Source organism: Paramisgurnus dabryanus, chromosome 8, assembly GCF_030506205.2.
Source record: "Paramisgurnus dabryanus chromosome 8, PD_genome_1.1, whole genome shotgun sequence".
NCBI lineage: Eukaryota > Metazoa > Chordata > Actinopteri > Cypriniformes > Cobitidae > Paramisgurnus > Paramisgurnus dabryanus.
The window spans coordinates 14,400,748-14,421,290 of NC_133344.1; the positions used below are offsets into that span (position 1 = coordinate 14,400,748).

Below are 20,543 nucleotides of genomic sequence, written 5' to 3' on the forward strand. Positions count from 1 at the left end.
TGTACGTTTTAAATAAATAATCGTTTGTTGTAAAAGTTGAAATCAAACTGATGCTTTTAATATCATGTTTAGATCATGAAACTTTAGCCTTGAGTTCACAGACAGGGTGTGAACTCTCATTTGGTCTGTAAGTTACAGACATTTTTATCTTTTTCAAATGTTTTTGATGATGCCCACTTAAATCACAGTTTTGGCTCTTTTCCTCAGACCCTGATGGATAAAAGATGGATATTTTCTCCTGGAGAAGCTAAACAATGTCACTTTGAGGTTCTGATACCAGCTTTTACAAAGTTATTTACAGGTAACATGAAAATGCACTTGTTTTTTATTATTTAAAGTGATATGTTTATAATACAATGAGGCATATCAAAGCATTTCTTTATTAAGAATCCCTGCTTAGTTTGCTGTGAGTATGTCATTTTCAAAAGTAGTAAGGTTGCACGATTAAAGGAATAGTTCACCCAAAAGTTATATTAAACTCATGATTTACTCACCCCCAAGCCATTCGAGATGCATATGTCCATCATGTTTTAGACAAACACATTTTGAGATATTTTAGAAAATGTCTTAGATCTTTCAGTTAATCAAATGTAATGTTACAGGGTCCACTCCTTCACGTCCAAAAAATGTGCATCCATCCTTCACAAAAGAAATCCAAATGGCTCCACGATGATAAACAAAGGTCTTCTGAGGGTAATCCGTGCCGTTTTTTTGTAGAAATATCTATATTTAAACTTTATAAACAAAAATAACTAGCTTCCGGTAATACCGCCATCCAAGACTCCTCTGTATTCAGCACAGCTCTCATCTTAAATGCGGACACGACCAAGATGGCGCCATTAGCAGAAGCTAGTTATTTTTGTTATAATTCAACAACACTGCACGGATTACCCTCAGAAGGCCTTTGTTTATTATCGTGGAGCCATATGGATTTATTTTGTGAAGGATGGATGCAAATATTTTTGGACTTGAAGGAGTGGATCCCATAACTTTACATTTGATTAACTGAAAGATCTAAAACATTTTCTAAAATAACTGAAAATGTGTTAGTCTGAAAAATGATGGACGTATGCATCTTGGATGGCTTGGAGGTGAGTAATCATGGGTTTAATATCATTTTTGGCCCAACTATCTCGTTAATTGTATACAATTGTCAAGCCCATCTCATCGGTAAAGCCGGTTCTGTGATAAGAAGTAAATTGCCATCATCTGAAAACAGGTGAAGTACCATTTACTACACGCAGCAGTAGTTCACTGACAAGCTAGCCCATATAGCATTCATTATCGCATAAATTTACATTAAAGTTTTATTGAAAATGAATGCATGATTTGTCATTTTCAGAGTTCACAAGACTTCTCTGTGTTATTCCCTGACCATGCCGAAAAGCTATTTGAAACTTGGGCACTGCATTTTACAGACAGAATCCTGCAACTTCCCAGCCAAGAACCAGGAGCATCAACAAATCACCTCCAGGTACACTTGGGAATACAATTGTTATTTGCTGAGTATTATGACAGTAAAGTTATTAATTTAACCTAAACATTTTTCTCTACAGAACCCCATGATGATATTCCAACTCCTGTCTACAAAAGTGGGAAGAAAATCTTAAGTTTATGTAAGTAATGGAAGTATTGCACACTTTGCTTTGCAAGCAACCTAAAACATTTAATATTTTGTTTGTGAACTAGCAAGAAGACATGTTTACAAGTAGGAATAGAGTTAAAACTCGGCCAAGAAAAATGTTCTTTTACTCGCAACTCTAAAACATTAACTTTAAGGACAAACGTTAAAGGAATAGTCTACTCATTTTCAATATTAAAATATGTTATTACCTTAACTAAGAATTGTTGATACATCCCTCTATCATCTGTGTGCGTGCACGTAAGCGCTGGAGCGCGCTGCGGCGCTTCGATAGCATTTAGCTTAGCCCCATTCATTCAATGGTACCATTTAGAGATAAAGTTAGAAGTGACCAAACACATCAACGTTTTTCCTATTTAAGATGAGTAGTTATACGAGCAAGTTTGGTGATACAAAATAAAACGTAGCACTTTTCTAAGCGGATTTAAAAGAGTAACTATATTTTATGGCGTAATAGCACTTTTGGGAGTACTTTGACTCGGCGCAGTAACACCCTCCCTCTCCCATTATGAGAGGGAGAAGGGGAGCGGACTTTTCAGGCGAGTCGAAGTACTCCCAAAAGTGCTATTACGCCATAAAATATAGTTCCTCTTTTAAATCCGCTTAGAAAAGCGCTACGTTTTATTTTGTACCACCAAACTTGCTCGTATAGCTACTCATCTTAAATAGGAAAAACGTTGATGTGTTTGGTCACTTCTAACTTTATCTCTGAGTGGTACCATTGAATGAATGGGGCTAAGCTAAATGCTATCGAAGTGTCGCAGCGCGCTCCAGCGCTTATGTGCATGCACACAGATGATAGAGGGATGTATCAACTTTTCTTAGTTAAGGTAATAACATAGTTTAATATTGAAAATGAGTAGACTATTCCTTTAATGTCCAGCCCTGTATTCATTACATAATATATGCTAATAAAGTGTTGGCTATATTAAGTAATAAGGGCAAGTATGCAGGTTGTTGCAAAATCTAAAAAATCGGGCTTACTGCCAGGTAAAGTGACGTGGCAGAATCTGAAATTACTGTGAATCTGAGTTATTGGCATGAACAAAGAGTATATTGTAAGGTTATTGAAATAAAACAGAAATGTATACATTTCATTACAATTAAACTAGATACTACATTTGTGTGTATGAAATATAAATTGTTTGGTTTTGTATAATAATGCTGCATCATGCATTTAGCGTCTTTGCCTGCATTCTAACAAGTGTTTGTCTGTTTTCAACAGGTTGGGACCAACATGGTTGCATTCTTCTGAGAGGCTGAGGTGACAAAACCATTCCCATTTGTCCTTGGATTGGAAGATGACGATCTCTGCCATCAAGCCTTCGTTGTTTTTGACAGACAGTCACTCCAGAAATACACCCTCCTTGGTGATGTTGACATGTTTTAAACTTTTTTTAATGTTTTGGACATTCATTTTACTAAGCTGTGCACATCAGTGTGGGTGTTTTTGAAGACTGTTGTTTAAGAAACCCCAAGAACGGAATCCCTTTCTATAAGAAGTCTGTGTAGTTATTTGTCATGCTAGGGTGGTAACTCATGTTGATCATATATTGACTGTTTGTGCAACTTAGTGTTGATCTTATGTGTTACATTAACCATTTCTTATTACACGGTTCTCTAAAATGCTAGATTCTGATTGGCCAGTCGTGACATTCTACTACTGCTCAAAACTAAAAACTCCAATGCTGCAAATCATTTTGACAGGTACAGTTTTATATTACACAAAAATTAAATATCAATGTCTATTAATAACATATCCGACATTAAATTTACAAATGATTAAACCAATGTGTTTGTGACATTTGTCCTGAAGAAACTGTTGGGGCTTTTTTCTGTGATGACATGCTGCCAATACATTATCCCTTACTTGTACAACTTTTTACTTGATCTAATTGTAATGTTAACCGGGTATCTGTCATTTTAGATTGTGAGATATAATACTAATATATATTTTTTATTAGAAAGTTGATTGTTTGTGTAGGGCTATGTACTCTTTTATTGTTCATGTGCAATAAATATGCTTTTTCAATTAAATCTATGCTTTGTTATTTATAGACACCACAATGAAAGGTATGAAAGCAATTTAAACCACAAAATTTCAGCTTTAAACACATTAACCAAACGTTGGGTTGTTTCAACCCAACAAAAAGTTATTTCTACCCAACAGATGGGTTAAAAAATCAACCCAACTGGTTGGGTTGATTGTACAACCCAACTTGTTGGGTTAAAATAACCCAGTGTTGGGTTGGTCCATATTTAACCCAACGTTGGGTTGCAAAACAACCCAAGTTGGGTTAATTTTAACCCAACTTTTTTTTAGAGTGTATGCATGTGACTGTCATGAGGTATCATGGATTGTAATTGCAACAATATAACAATATAATATATATTTTTAACACAAATGAAGTGGTTATATTGTGAATATAGATTTTATTAAACATTTACAATTTTATTAAATTGTTTAATTTTTTTATCAATCTTCACTTTTAATGGATATAGCACAAATTGAATTACAAATTTTAAATGCATAACAATACATTTTATTAAAAGAAAACAAACAAGCATTTTTACAATTTCTGCCTCTCATTTGCCACCCCAAATAAAGAATGGCCCTGCTAAAAGACATTGCGGAGCCACAACAATGTAAATGTAACGTTTTAGCTCATGCTAAATTAGTATTAAACTACCGTTAAAGATATTGCTTTAAAAGTAACTGAACTACTATCAAGCTAAAGAAAAATGTAGTTAACTTACCGTCGCTACTTGTAATTAACTACTTCACAACACTAACCAAATGTGTGAAAGCCACACTGACTCACGTGTAAATGTTCTTCTGTACAATCATGGTAAAGGTGACAAGCAGCGCCCTTATTACTGAGAAGACATAGACGAAGAATGTGTGTTCAAGAGCAATAGCAAATGTTTGACTGTGCTATTTAGAGATTACTGCAGAATAGGATTATTGTTGTTTTGCTTAAAGATTTTGATATGGGCTTTTGATTTTACAAAGACTAATGTAATGCTGCGCCAAAAGTAGTGGAAGTAACAAGGAACTCACTTATTTTTCTCTTTAGCTTTACATCTTCTGCATATCAGCTTGGACACGGTTACGGACACACAGTAAGGTATGGGACAGCGATGCCAAGATGAATTTACCTTTTTTACTACTTTTATTTGACTTACTACTAATGCACTGCTGATGTTTTGGTCCATAGACTGTAAAAACATAACAATGACTTAAAATGTTCAAACTTTTTGTTAAAATTAATAATCTGTGGTTATTTGTGACTGTAAGTGTGAAAAATATGGGATACAGAATTGATAAAGATATACATTACATACTGTTTCAGTACACCCAAAAAAATTATATAAAAAAAAATGCTGGGTTATTTTCAACCCAGATTGGGTCAAATAGCGAAGAGCCCAGCCATTGGGTTAAATAAACCCAGAACATTTTTATATTTGACCCAACAATGGGTTAAAACAACCAAGCATAGGTTAAAAATTAATTTACAACCCAACGGGCTGGGCTTGTCCTATTTGACCCAAAGCTGAGTTGAAATTAACCCAGCATTTTTTAGTGTATGTAGAAATTATGCAAGACAAACCATTGAATTGACAAATCCCCTTAAATTTCCAGGCGCTCCATTCTGATGTTAAGATGGTGGTTTTCCTAAACAGCTTTTTTGCATTCGTTCTCTACCTAAGAGGTTAGTGAAATAAAGTAGGCTCTATTATAGAAGTGATTTATTTATTATTGTGACAAGTGAATTAAAACATGTCTGGTTTGATTTATCTATTGCCCAGTGAATAATCTCATATTTAACTCCAAAATCTAAAATAGGAATGTGAATCATTCCTGACAGGAATTACAGTCTAGTTTAAGATGTCTTTAACAGAAACTATTATACAAGTAATGGCCCTAAACTACGAAACAGCAATATTTGCAAAAAGAAAATGTTTAAATGTAATGGTTCTCTTCAGATAACCAATAAAGCTGGCATTGTGAAAAAAGGCATTCATTGCTAATTGCTAAGTGTTCCTGTAATTCACTTGGTATTGAGTGGACTTTAGATAAAGTGTTAAATGCATAAATGTAAATCTGAATTTCTTTTCAGCATCATCTGCTAGTGATAACTCTTGGAATGCTGAAATACCAAAATCAGTAGTGGGTCTGTCTGGATCATGTGTGGTGATCCCTTGTAAGTTCAACTACCCATCAGATGGAAAAACACACAACGAATTTTCAGGAATCTGGTACACAGATAAATATGACATAATCTACCACAAAGAGACTTCCAAAATCATCAGCAAATTCAAGGGTCGCACAACTCTTCTTGGTGATTTGCATCACAAAAACTGCACTTTGAAAATCAACTCTTTACAACACAGCGATGATGGACTGTACATGTTTCGCATCGAGATCAAAGATTTCAACCAGGCCACGTTCTCGAAGAGTATTGTTTCTATTACAGTGAAAGGTACGAGTAGTTGATGCTATCTGTCACATAAAAATGTCAGCTGGTAATTTAACTTATTTACATGTTTAACATTGCATTTAGATTAAACTAGCAATCCTTAACTTTCACATCTTTATCTCTTCACCTCGGCCTCAAAAAAGAAAAAAAAATGCAAGTTACTTTACATATATAAACGTAAACTGAGGTCTTATGATGTCACAGTGACACTGAAATCGAACCCCGATAGCCCAACTTTCCATCATGATTACAAGTTTACTGTTATAAATCAGGACGAGAAGAAAGTTTTAAACACAGATTTTTTTATAACTGATTTTAGTTTGTTTTTAACCAAAAAGGTTACGGATTGCAGCTTTAATTTGTATAAATGTATAATACATCTCATTGACGTGTTATAAAAAAAGTTTTAAATATAAAAACTGATTTACCAGATTCACCTTACCAACCCATCATATCTCTGGATGAAGAAGTGATGTCACAGAAAGAAACGACCGCTACCTGTATCGTGTCACATTCCTGCCCGTCTGACCTGCCCCAGCTCACCTGGAGCCATAAAGGGATGCTCAGTCACTCTCAGTCACAAGACCACGGTCAATGGAACATAACATCATCTCTGACCTTCACACCCTCCAGAGAAGATCATAATAAATCTCTCATCTGCTCTGCAGAGTTCAGTGGTGGGAATAAAGTGACCAGCAGCAATACACTCAAAGTTAAATGTAAGCTTGAGAAAAGTTTCAAGTTTTTTCTATCTTGAATGTTTATTCCAGTTTACAAACAGTATGAAAGATCTTACTGTACATGGTCCACATTTTATAGACCAGGGTTTTTTTTCAAACCAGGGGGCCGCCGGGAGCTTCTTAGGGGTCCCCAGAATAAAAAACTGAATTTATTATGTGTTTATCCTTCATGTCTTGCCACATATACTCCAGTATTGTTTTAATTGCTGTCTATCTTTCTAGTGCGTTTTCCTTTTAACAGTGCCCATTATCACAGTGGCGTTTATAAGGCAGTATTTTTGTAAAACTGCTGTGAAACAAGGTTTATTGTCAACGTTTTTGAAAATGTTTCTTTTCAGGTTTATACATTCAGCATTACTCTAAAGGGCAGCCAATTATATTTGGTATACATAGAAATATGTAAATTTATATATTTAGGCAGGCCTGGGCAAAATATGTGTTTGGCACGTCATGTAAACATATATGCATCACGCGTCATGTCAAAATATAAGTCTGCTGCAGATGTTTTGAAGGAGTTTATGATAAACGTTTGCCAGATACTCGCTTAATCTCAATGTGTAATCAGAGTTCTTGTGAGTTTTTTGTGAACGTGAGCATCTCTTTTATCATAAAACCCTTTGACACGTGTGCACCAGGCACGTATTTTGACAAGACGTATGATGCACATGGTTCACATGACACTCCGAACATATTTTGAATTGCAACCATAGGAAAAAAGTCACCGGTTGCCACTAATACTCAGAAAGATGGTGAAGTCGTAATTAAATTGAATCAACATTTTATCTCACTCAGATCCTCCATATAAAGTAAATGTGAAGAGTAACTCGCCGGTGAAGGAGAACACATCTGTTGAACTGATCTGCTCCTGTGACAGTAATCCACCTGCTAGTTTCCAGTGGATTAGTTTAAATGGATCTGTGTTGGCTAATGGACCCACCTATAAACTGAATCAAGTGTCCCGGTATACTGAAGCCATATCCTGCACCGCCAATAACACAGAGGGAAAAAACAGCTCCAGTCCTCAGAGGATTAATGTGCTGTGTAAGTAAACATTTCCTTAAGTAAACATTTAGTTCACACATAAATGTGCCTGTAAGTGCAAATGAGTCATTCGTATTTTTGGTAAATTTTCCAATAAGAGAAGCACCATGCGGTTTTAATATATATCTGCTAACAGTTATGTAAGTATAGCATATGAGGTAATGGACATGGACTTAAAGGAATAGTTTATCCCAAAATGAAAATTATCCCATATTTTACTCACCCTCAAGCCATCTTAGATGTATATAAATTTCTTCATTAAGCCAAACAAAGTCGCAGTTAAATAATATCCTGGCTCTCTTCAGCAATATAATGGCTTTGGATATTGTCCCATTTGTAAAGCTCCAGTTCAATGAAATCGCAGCATCCGATGGGAGCTTTGGCTAAGATGTTCGCAGCATTAGATGAAAAGGCTCTACGTGCAGTTGAGACAGGAAATGCTGGTGTGAACGGTGAGAATTTTAAAGAGTGAAATGGGACATTTAAATCAGGCATTTGACAGGGGAGACCCTCGCAACATCCGACAAAGGCTTTAGCTGAGATGCTCCTGCAGTCAAACGGGAATGTTAAAGTATAAGGTTGAAGAGCAAAATTACTGTAGGCATCCTGTTAACAAATTCGGAGCAAAGAAGCAAACCAAAAAAGCCAAAATGACATTGCGTCCAGCATGCGGGCAGTATGGATGGAGTGTAGCCGAGCCAAATGATGGAAATGCACCTAGATAGTATGTCAAATTTAATGTGATGCCTGGAGTCTGGGCAGGTGGGATTATTTACAATATACTTTTAATGAGGAGTGAAGTTTGAGAGTAATTTATAGTTAATGAAGGTTCGCCGAAGATTAGTTTATGAAAAATGAATACCCCTTAGGTAGCCTTTAATGGAACCCAGTTGAACGCCCTTAACTGTGTTGAGGAAAGAAAGAAATGAAGAGATGCCCAATAGAAAAAAATCAGGAAAAGGAGCTGTGCTCGTAGCATCGGACAGGTAAGACCCACCTGCGGTCGAAACGAGAGTGCATGAGCAAAACTTGGCATCGCATTTAGGCGTTCAACAGGGATGAACCTCGCAGCGTCTGACGCGTGCTTTAGCTGAGATTCCCACAAAATCGGAGGGGTAGGTCCCACTTGCAGTCGAATGGTGCTCACACAGCACTTTGAAGGGGTGCGACAGATAAACAGGAAAAACAATTAGGGGAACCCACACAGTAATGCAAAAAGCGGAGCATCCGCTTATTAAAGAAACTTCCGTTATAATATGAGTGAGAATTGGTGAGATTTAGGCAAGCGGCAAGATTGGTAGAAAATTAAGAGCTGATAGGTAAGAGCAGAGCCATTGAAAGCAACACAATTGAACAGGCATGTTCCTACTGTTTGCTTCATCACCAACGTGACATGAGAATGGGATGGACTTTGGCGGGAATGCTCAGGTGTTGGAAACAAGCAAATTAACAACAGCTGTGGTTCCCAGATAGGAAACTAGTTGAAACGATTCTGATGACCATCGGCAAAGTAACTGCGAAGGGAGTTTGCCCTCTCACCGGCACTATCCCACCCCCTCAGATCACTATTTTTGTAGAATGGGATTTTAAATGATAAAATGTGATATTAAAAAAGCACATTTACCTAGTGTATTGTCTTCCTAGAGTGAATAATACTTTTTAAGAGTAACATGGAAAGAAAAATCTGAGTTGTGGGGAAAAAATTATAAATGCATTAATATTAATTAATAAAACAGCATATTATTTAATATTACCCTGTGTTTGGCTGAAAAAGAAAGTCATATACTAATTTCTATCTATCTATCATAGATCCTCCTGAGATTAAAAACGAGTCTTCCTGTAAATTAGAGCCTACAGTCTGTGTTTGTATCGTGGACTCCAACCCACCCAGTGAAGTCAAGTGGCTTGCTCCCTCAACAGCTTTCCCAAGCTCTATTATTGAACAAAATGGGTTTCTTACCATCTTTACCCTTAAGGGGTGGGAAGGTTTCCCTGACGCTGTCCATTGCTTAGCCAGTAACAGCGAGGGAAACTCTGTCATAACTATCCAAGTGCCTCATCGTGGTGAGACTTTATATTCAAATATGTTTATATTTTATATAAACATTGTATTGTTATAAGATAAAACATTTTTAAATGATTTCTTTTGTTTTACAGGTATGATCATATATATTGCGGTTGCCACAGCTGCTGTATTAGTTACTTTAGTGATTATTTCAGTTTGTGTAGCCAAAAGACACTGGTAAGAATCTCTCTCTCTCTCTCTTCCTTTCTTGTCTTCTGTTGTTCCTGTCTTTTCTTAAACTCTCTTTCATTATTTGTCTTAAAGTAGGCGCAGAGCTCAGGAACAGCATTTGATGGATTTGAAAGCTGACCCGAATAAATTCAAGACAACCCCAAAGTCTGGCTTTGACAGGTGTGCACGCTGTAACTGGCCAGTGGCATTCACACAACACAACTGTGACATTTTATCTACATACTTCATTATTTTATTCATACATTTTATTTTTACACATTTATTAATGCTTTGTATCATATTTTTATCAGCAAAGAAGAGAAAAGCAATGACATTTACACAAATAACCAAGACTCTGTTTATAAGAACAGGGAGGTAGGTACAAATGCTTTGCTTTTATACAGTAAATGCCAGAGTCGTGTGTGCATTCTGTTTGTGAGCAGTGTGACAGTTCATTTGATGTTTATTAACACTTTAATGGAGATTTCGACTTTAATGGATTTTACGAAATGTCTCGATTACGTATGTAAACTTCGTTCCCTGAAGGAAGGAAATGGAGAAGTCAATTCATGACCGACGTATTGGGAATGCACTTTGCGGGACCAATCAACTTCGAGAAACTTGCAGTATTTGCATTTACTGGTGCCGCCCGCCACGCGAGTGTAAAGCGAGAGGCAGGGGCAATACCAAATCAGCTATTTTCACTGAGAAACTGAGCATCTAATGCCAGGCCAACATCAGCAATGGTACAGCAAGCCCGTGGTGACGGGACGTAAAGCCAGTGTTTCACCCCTTTGTGGAGAGAACACAAGAGGAAATCGGCTCAACACAAACAATATAAAATCTAGTAAACATGTTAGGTGTTGCCCAACCTGCAGCTCTACAGATGTCTGTCGAGCCAATGCCCAAGAGGATGCAACTCTTCTCATAGAGTGAGCTCTCAAGTTAAATGAGCAAAGACAACACGAAGGGACATCAGATGCTTCTGACTCCAAAGGAGGAGATGACAGGCAAGATGCGACAGGTGACGAGAATGTAACCCATCTTGGCAGTTGATATACGCAACAGTCACAGTGTTATCGGTGTGGACTAAGACATCCTTTCCTCAAAGCTCGTCTTTGAATCAATCAAGTGCAATATAAACAGTCCAGAACTCGAGGAAGTTGATGTGTCAGCGCAGCTGGGGTTCCGTCCAAACCCCTGAGACTGAAAGCCTGTTGTATGTGGCCCCCAACCCCGTGTTGGAAGCATTTGTGCATACGACAGCATGCCTGGAGACCTGTTTGAGGGCTACACCAGCCTGGAGAAATGAGGGGTCTGACCACAGAGTGAAAGTGCGACGGCACGCTGGTGTGATGGTCATATGGTGCAAGCCGCTGTGCCACGTGCTCGGTTGTGAAGCCAGCGCTGAAGCAGTATCTCATGGAGCAGCCTGAGCAATGCCACGGTCGCCGCTGCTGCCATATGCCTCAGGAGCCTTTGAAATAGCTTTTCAGAGCCTTGGCCTGATGAACCTGCAGCAATGCCATACTGTGAAGTGCAGAGGGCGCCTCCCTGCATGCCTGATAGACAGACGCCATTAATGCAGACAACTACTGACAAGCCCACAAGGAAAGGGCAGGCTTATCCCTTCAGGTGGACACAGCTGCATCGCAACCGGCTGCTCCACTGTTGGGATATCACCATCCTCTTTAGCAGCCCTGCCGTCAAGAGAGGTGAAGGCTGAAAAGACTGATTACAGGAGGATAAAGAGACCCACCACGATCTAGTCAGCTTCTCATGCAACCAATCATTGAGGTGGGACGGGTGGGGGAGGTTGATTCCACTCCAAGTGACCTCCACCCAAGCAGGCATAGCCATCACCTCTGGGTTGACTGCGGGCTATAGTACCCAGCCTGAAGGTGGGAGCAAATGCGAGCTGGCTTCAGTGAATGATAGCCCCCCCCCCCAACGACAGACATGAAATAATCCTCGGGAGAGCCGACGGATACCTGAGGCATCGTAGAACAAGACCAAGCCGTCTCCATCGGCACCTCGAATGGCCTTTTCCAAGTGCTGAGAGCCGGAAGTACCAGCCGCCTAGTCAGCATGGTGACACAGAGATCATCCTTCCAGAGCTTGCAACTGCTGTCTTGGCAGTGCACGGCAACGGAAGGGGGGTGCACGCTCCCAGAGGAACGTGACCAGTCTACTAAGATCTGCAAGAAACGTAGCCTCAGTGTGTTGAATGCCCAAGCACGAGAGACAAAAACTTGCGTTGCTTTTTTAGGAAATCACTCTTTAGGGTGCTGATGTGATGAAGCATGCAGGGGAGTGATAACGCACACACTCAAACTTATATAAAAGAGAGAGGTGGAAAACCGCAAGCCTCTGCTGTGGTACCTTTATGCCAACCAACTTCAGCACGCAGTGTACTTCCGAGCAGGTAAGCAGAGGGCTCCTTAATAGCAGTTGATCTGCCGGCTTTCCAAGCGAATAAAGCTGATTGGTATTGCACCTGCCTCTCGTTTTATACTTGCGTGGAGAGCAGACCCGGCGCCAGACACAAATCCACGGACTGTGAGGATTTGGGGAACAGATGAACCCAAACGCAAACGATGTCGGGGGAAAACAGAAAACACTTTATTTTACAAAACAAAAGCCCACGAGGGGGTACACAACATGAAACTGACAAATAACACTAAAACTTTGACTTGATAACTAGACTAGAAACGTACACAAAACACGAGAACAGAACACAATGAACCTGCATAGAACTAACGACACAATGACATTAAATAGAAAAAAACTAACAAGATAACGAGCGGGAGAAAACCAATGATTACTAATAAGCAGGAGAACGAGGGGGCAGGGACAAAAGACAAGACACCGGAGGCACATGCCACAATAAACAAGGCATGAGCCTCCACAGAAAGCCTGGGACTGCCACCACAACTTAAATACAAACACAACACAAGACTCCTAGGCAGGACCCTGACACAGACGGGCATTTCATTTTTTCAGGGGGGGGCACAAATGAGATCAACCTTGCTTCAATGCAGAATATCATTATTTATGAATTAAATGGACAAAAAAGCGAGGAAGAACTAGCGTACCTCTCCATTAACGCAATACAACGGAGGAGTTGTAAAGATAATAACATGATACAGTTAACCAGCATCACATCAAGCCTGAAAATGTGACAGATTTCATGACAATTCACTTAACAAGTCATTAATATTAAGCCACTTACATTTTAGAACCAATGTTGACTGTTTTTGTTGTTTCAGCAGCGAAAATAGTTAAAAGATCACACCAGAACCATAACGTATCTCACTGCAAATTGTGTCTTAACGTAAGCGGTGGCGCGCTTAGCAAACAACAAAACATTTCCGCGCTCACTATCGACAAACCATTCAAATACATTTAAACAGTGTTGGGAACGTTACTTTAAAAAAGTAATTAGTTATAGTTACTAATTACTTCTCACAAATAGTAACTGAGTTAGTAACTGCGTTACTTTATTATAAAAGTAATTAATTACCAGGAAAAGTAATTACTGCGTTACTTTAAAAAAAAAATATTTCAAATAACTTGAATGCCCCTTACAAAATGAAATATGTTAAATGACTAAAATGGATACTAAAGAAAAATCACTAATTTTGTGGCAGCATGTGACGATGTGAGGTGCTTTATTAGATTAGTATTACTTGCCACAGACGTGGAGAGACTTTTTCTTCATGGGCATAAGTTGCACATTACACAAACATTCTTGCCTTTCACCTCAACAATGGAAAAGTAGTGCTTTATACTTCGTGTTTGCGACCGCTACCTATGAGCTTGTTGTACTTGCCATCGCCCTGTCGTCGGAGTGATTGATGCGCGATGACCGGGCTGCATGGCAGTGCTTTGAGATGGGGCACAGTCAGCAGCAGCACCGCTGCTCGTTGAGAAGAGAAAACGACGCGTATTTTCATGTCAGTCTACAAATGTCTCCAACCATGCCAGAAAAGATAGCTAGATTTGTCCTATAAAGTCGCTAAAGTGATAGAAAGTTGCTAAATCTAGCGACAAAGTGACCAAGTTGCTCAGACTTTTTAACACTGCTGCTCGCTCCTCGGACTTGGACTGCGCGTGTGGGCGGGCCTTTTTGTGAACTCTGCCTCTGGTTGGCTACCGATGGAAATTAAGCCAATCATCATCCGTTATGTTTCTCACAACACACACAAGAGAAAAACAGTGTTTGGCTGAGATAGTGAGCATACGCGACTGAAAATCACTACAGTAAGATAAATTTTAGTAATGCGCAGCATTTTAATGTCAGTAACGATAACGGCGTTATAACGGGGGAAACAGTAATTTATTTGATTACTCGTTACTGAAAAAAATAACGCAGTTACTAACGCCAATTACTTATAACGCCGTTATTCCCATCACTGCATTTAAATATATATATACAAAACAATAACTTTTAATAACCGTAGCCTATTGATAAAAAAATGTGTAAACAAGCAAGGACTGTTTGGTGGGACATGGAGCTGGTGAACAGGTGAAGGGAGACCGCAGGCTCGTCCAGGGCGGGCACTAGTGACTCACACGGCGGGCCCGGCCCCCCAAAGCCTGCCCATGGCGCCGGGACTGGTGGAGAGGCAGTGCCAGCAGATGCAAATACTGCATGCCAATATTCATTGGCGTTTTACAAGTTTCTTGAAGTTGATTGGTCCCGCGAAGCATGTTCCTAATATGTCGATCACGACGTGACGTCGTAGTGACCGACTGAAAGGGACCAATTGTTTAAGTTAAAACTCAGTCACATTAAATATCTATAGAACATAATGATCATGTCTGACTGCATTTGCAACTGCACTTTTATAAATAAGAGGGGTTATTTGAAATGAATCTATGATATATGAGTGTAATATATGACACTTTTCTCTTGTTGATCAGTGTTATGACAGAGACCTGCCATGTGGGCAAGATGAAGAAGTCTATGCTAACACGTAAATAAATAAACACAAGATTAACCTGTTTGTATTAATCAGAAAGGTAAAGCGCCTCACCCCACTTACTTCCTTGGCTATGCAATTTCTGTGCAATTAATTTCTAATGACTTAGAAAATATTTTTTTTAAAGTGTTTTTTTTTATTAAGGCCTAGCACTGAGTTCCTTAATTCTATATCAGTGTAGGTAGCAAAGCAGTTTTGTTTTGAGTGCAAAAGTTTTATTTCCTCTTAACAGTTTGACCCAAACTACTGCTGATTTTTTTAGCATTATATTTGAACTATTTTTATATCTAATACACATTTGCTGCTGTAATAGGCTGATTTGGCTCTAATGCTTGGATGGTCTCTGAACAGGTGCAAAGCAATTCTTGTATAAATGGTTTGGAGAAAAATGTCATATCAGTTAGTGTGGTGTTACAGAAGGAGTTTTAACAGTGCATAAGATGCTTTTTGGAATAATCTCATATTGTGCAAGAAAACATGAATCATTATCAGGTTTAGTATAATTTATGAAAATAATGCAAGCTTAAATCCACACTGTTTTAAATGTGACACATACCAAATACTAGAGATTTATTGTCAATCAAATTGCAATATTTTGTTGCTGTTATGTGTATGTAATTGTGAACAAATAAACCATGAACAACCAGGCTGTATGTGTGAACTATACAATGTGTAAACCCCAGTGGTCGCTGGAGGAATTTCCGAAAACTTTGTGTCAAGTTTTTTTATTTATACCTAGCACCAGTCACGGACCCAAATTCAAAATGTGTTTGGAGTGTCATGTGTGTTGCTCATCATTCCAAAATGTGTTTCGTTGCATCATGTGATGCGTCTTGTCAAAAGTGCCTGCTGCACATGCGTTAAACCGTTTATAATAAAATAGGCGCTCTGGTTCACAAAATACTCGCAAGACACTGACTTAACACTTAACTCTGATCACACATGAGATCAAGTGTGTATTTGGCAAATGTGAGCTTCACTTTAATCATAAACATTTGTCGTATAGGTTCACACCGGCTGTTCTGTGTGTTCCAAACACAAACTCGATCGTAATTTAACATTGCCGCTCCCACAATCTTTTTGCCATGAGTCCTGTCTATGTCTGCCCTGTTTTATTCTGCCTTGTTAGGGCCCGAGCACACCGGGGTGTGAGGACCCTATTGTTCTTCAAGGAGTTATTAGGGCCCGAGCACACAAGTGTGAGGACCCTATTGTTTTTGCTCCGTTTATTAGGGCCCGAGCACACCGGGGTGCGAGGACCCTATTGTTTTTGCTCCGTTTATTATTATTAGGGCCCGAGCACACCAGGGTGTGAGGACCCTATTGTTTTTGCTCCGTTTATTATTATTATTATTATTCTTATTCTTCTTCTCCGAAATGAATCACATTTTTGAGGGGCTAAACATACCCGAAAACTCATGAAAATTTGCACACGCGTCAGAAGTGGCGAAAATTTACATGTAGTATAGGCGTCAGAAGTGGGCGTGTAAAAATGGCTCGATAGCGCCACCTGCAAAATTTCAAAAGAACAGCCCCCCCCCACTACGAAAAACGTACAGATACGAAATTTGTTAGGATCATCTATCACCCCAAGACCTACAAAAAAGTCTCTTGGAGCTGAGCTCTAAATCCCACAGGAAGTCGGCCATTTTGAATTTTTGCTGTGATTTCTGTGCAAATTTTGTCATTTCCAGGCTTCGTACTTTAACGAACTCCTCCTAGAGATTTTATCAGATCGTCATCATATTTGGTCAGTCTAATCTAAAGGCCTTTGCGATGTTAAATTGCGGAGCTTTTGACTTTTCGTTAGAGGGTGTGTCCGTGGCGGCCTGACAAAGTTCAGCGTTTTCGCCATGAAACAGGAAGTGGTTCTAACTCAGGCATTCAATGTCCAATCTGCCACACACTTCACATGTTTGATAAGAGTCTTGACCTGAACACATTTCAATGCCAATATTCAGCTTCAGTCATAGCGCCACCTAGAGGTAGCAGGAAATGCCATGTTTTGCGTTGTGATTTACTGCTCTTAGAGATTTAATAAAATCATCATCATATTTGCTCAGACTGATCTTAAGCCCTTTGCGATGATAAATTGTGAAGATCTTGACTTTTCGTTGGAGGGCGTGTCCGTGGCAGCCTGGCAAAGTGTGATGTTTCTCCATGAAACAGGAAGCTGTTGTAATTCAGGCATACATTGTTCGATCTGCCCCAGACTTCACACGTTTGTTAAGGGTCCCGGCCTGAACACGTCAATTTAACAATAATCAGGTTCAGTCATAGCGCCACCTACTGCACACAGGCATTGTGGAACATCAATTTTCCTTTGAATATCCACCTATATTTACCCACTTTAATTCATATCCCCCTGGTTCAATGCTTTACTAAGGCCATAGGGTGGCGGTGCACATGCGTGCGAGGGCCCTTCCATCGCTGCTTGCAGCTTTAATTAGGGCCCGAGCACACCAGGGTGTGAGGACCCTATTGTTTTTGCTCCGTTTATTATTATTAGGGCCCGAGCACCGAGGAGCAGGCCAGAATGGCCTGCACCGTGGGTGCAAAGCCCTATTGTTTTTGCTTCGTTTATTATTATTATTATTATTTTCCGAAATGAATCGCATTTTTGAAGGCCTAACCATGCTCAAAAACTCATGAAATTTTGCACACGCGTCAGAGGTGGTGAAAATTTACATGTGGTATAGGCGTCAGAAGTGGGCATGTAGAAATGGCTCGATAGCGCCACCTGCAAAATTTCAAAAGAACAGCCCCCCCACTACGAAAAACGTACAGATACGAAATTTGGTAGGATCATCTATCACCCCAAGACCTACAAAAAAGTCTCTTGGAACTAAGCTCTAAACCCCACAGGAAGTCAGCCATTTTTAATTTTCTCTGTCATTTTTTGACATTTCCAAGCGTCATACTTTAACGAACTCCTCCCAGTGATTTAATCCGATCATCATCATATTTGGTCAGTATCATCTAAAGGCCTTTGCGATGCTAAATTGCGGAGCTTTTGACTTTTCATTGGAGGGTGTGTCTGTGGCGGCCTGACAAATTTCAGCGTTTTCGCCATGAAACAGGAAGTTGTTCTAACTCAGGCATACAATGGCCAATCTGCCCCACGCTTCACATGTTTGATAAGGGTCTTGGCCTGAACACATTTCAATGCCAATATTTGGCTTCAGTCATAGCGCCACCTAGAGCTAGCAGAAAATGCCATGTTTTACGCTGTGATTTACTGCTCGTAGAGATTTAATCCAATCATCATCATATTTGGTCAGACTGATCTTAAGCCCTTTGCAATGATAAATTGCGAAGATCTTGACTTTACGTTGGAGGGCGTGTCCGTGGCGGCCTGGCAAAGAGTGATGTTTCGCCATGAAACAGGAAGCTGTTGTAATTCAGGCATACATTGTCCGATCTGCCCCCGACTTCACACGTTTGATTAGGGTCCCAGCCTGAACACATCAACATGGCATAATTCAGTAACAGTCATAGCGCCACCTAGAGGCAGCAGGAAATGCCATGTTTGACGCTGTGACTTACTGCTCTTACAGATTTAACCATATTAACATCATATTTCATCAGTCTAATATCAAGACCTTGTGTGATGATAAATAGCAACGACCTTGACTTTTCGTTAAAGGGCGTGTCCGTTGCGGCCTCGCAAAGTATCGCTAAATGAATCGCATTTTTGACAGCCTAAACAAGCTCAAAAAGTCATGAAACGTTGCACACGTGTCAAAGGTGGCGAAAATGTTCATGTGATATAGGCTTCAGAACTTGGGGTGTTAAAATGGCTCTATAACGCCACCTACAAAAATTTAATAGAGCAGCCCCCCCGCTACGTTAATCGTACAGATACGAAATGCGGTAGGATCATTTATCACCCCAAGACCTACAAAAAAGTCTCTTGGAGCAAAGCTCTAAACCCCACAGGAAGTCAGCCATTTTGAATTTTCTCTGTAAATTGACGGCAAATTTTGGCATTTCTGGCCTTCGTATTTTAACGAACTCCTCCTAGAAATTTAATCAGATAATCATCATATTTGGTGTGTGTCATCTAAAGGGCTTTGCAATGCTAAATTGCAGAGATCTTGACATTTCAATGGAGGGTGTGTACGTAGCGGCTTGCCAAATTTCTGTGTTTCTCAAAGAAACAGGAAGTTGTTCTAACTCAGGTTTAAAATGTCCAATCTGACCCACGCTTCATAGGCTTGATAAGTGTCCTTTCCTGAACACATCAACATGGCAATATTCAGTAAAAGTTATAGCGCCACCTGCTGGAAGCAGGAAATGACATGTTTTACACTGTGATTTACTGCTCATTGAAATGTATTCAGATCATCATCATATTTGGTCAATCTGAACTTAGGGATTTCACAATGATAAATTGTGAAGATCTTGACATTTCGTTAAAGGGGCGTGTCCGTGGTGGCCTATCAAAGTTTGATGTTTCGCCATAAGAAAGCTGTCGTAACTCAGGCATGCAATGTCCGATTTGTCACAGACATCATATGTTTGACAAGGGTCCTGGCCTCAACACATCAATGTTGCAACAATCAATTACAATCATAGCACCACCTGCTGCACAAAGGAGGTGTGGCACTTCAAAGTTCCTTTGAATATCCACCTATATTTACCCACTGAAATTTCAATCCCCCTGGTTTATTGCTTTACTAAGGCCATAGAGTGCCGGTGCACATGCGTGCGAGGGCCCTTCCATCACTGCTTGTTAGGGCCCGAGCACACCAGGGTGTGAGGACCCTATTGTTTTTGCTCCGTTTATTATTATTCTTCTTCTTCTTCTTCTTCTTCTTCTTCTTCTTCTTCTTCTCCGAAATGGATCGCATTTTTGAGGGCCTAAACATACCCGAAAACTCATGAAAATTTGCACACGCGTCAGAAGTGGCGAAAATTTACATGTAGTATAGGCGTCAGAAGTGGGCGTGTAAAAATGGCTCGATAGCGCCACCTGCAAAGTTTCAAGAGAACAGCCCCCCCACTACGAAAAACTTACAGATACGAAATTTGGTAGGATCATCTATTACTCCAAGACCTACAAAAAAGTCTCTTGGAGCTAAGCTCTAAACCCCACAGGAAGTCAGCCATTTTGAATTTTCTCTGTCATTTTTTGACATTTCCAAGCGTCGTACTTTAACGAACTCCTCCTAGAGATTTAATCCGATCATCATCATATTTGGTCAGTATCATCTAAAGGCCTTTGCGATGCTAAATTGCGGAGCTTTTGACTTTTCATTGGAGGGCGTGTCCGTGGCGGCCTGGCAAATTGTAATGTTTCGCCATGAAACAGGAAGCTGATGTAATTCAGGCATACATTGTCCAATCTGCCCCTGACTTCACACGTTTGATAAGGGTCCAGGCCTGAACACATCAACATGGCATAATTCAGTAACA

The 20,543-nt window shown here is 39.6% G+C and overlaps 1 protein-coding gene and 1 long non-coding RNA gene across 2 annotated transcripts; both read left to right on the top strand.

Annotated features, from left to right (window-relative positions):
- The first annotated feature begins 253 nt into the window (after window positions 1-253).
- Window positions 254-3,015, top strand: LOC135770354 (uncharacterized). The gene is made up of 4 exons (XR_010542603.2): window positions 254-301; window positions 1,343-1,474; window positions 1,557-1,616; window positions 2,868-3,015. It is a non-coding gene; the product is annotated as an uncharacterized lncRNA (long non-coding RNA).
- A 1,496-nt stretch (window positions 3,016-4,511) lies between these two features.
- Window positions 4,512-15,771, top strand: LOC135770798 (myelin-associated glycoprotein-like). The gene is made up of 10 exons (XM_065280605.1): window positions 4,512-4,770; window positions 5,286-5,355; window positions 5,764-6,126; window positions 6,555-6,842; window positions 7,656-7,904; window positions 9,714-9,968; window positions 10,062-10,146; window positions 10,234-10,320; window positions 10,452-10,515; window positions 15,067-15,771. The coding sequence occupies exons 2-10, from the start codon at window positions 5,307-5,309 to the stop codon at window positions 15,121-15,123; spliced, it is 1,497 nt and encodes a 498-aa protein (XP_065136677.1). The 5' UTR covers window positions 4,512-4,770; window positions 5,286-5,306; the 3' UTR covers window positions 15,124-15,771.
- Window positions 15,772-20,543: the final 4,772 nt, after the last annotated feature.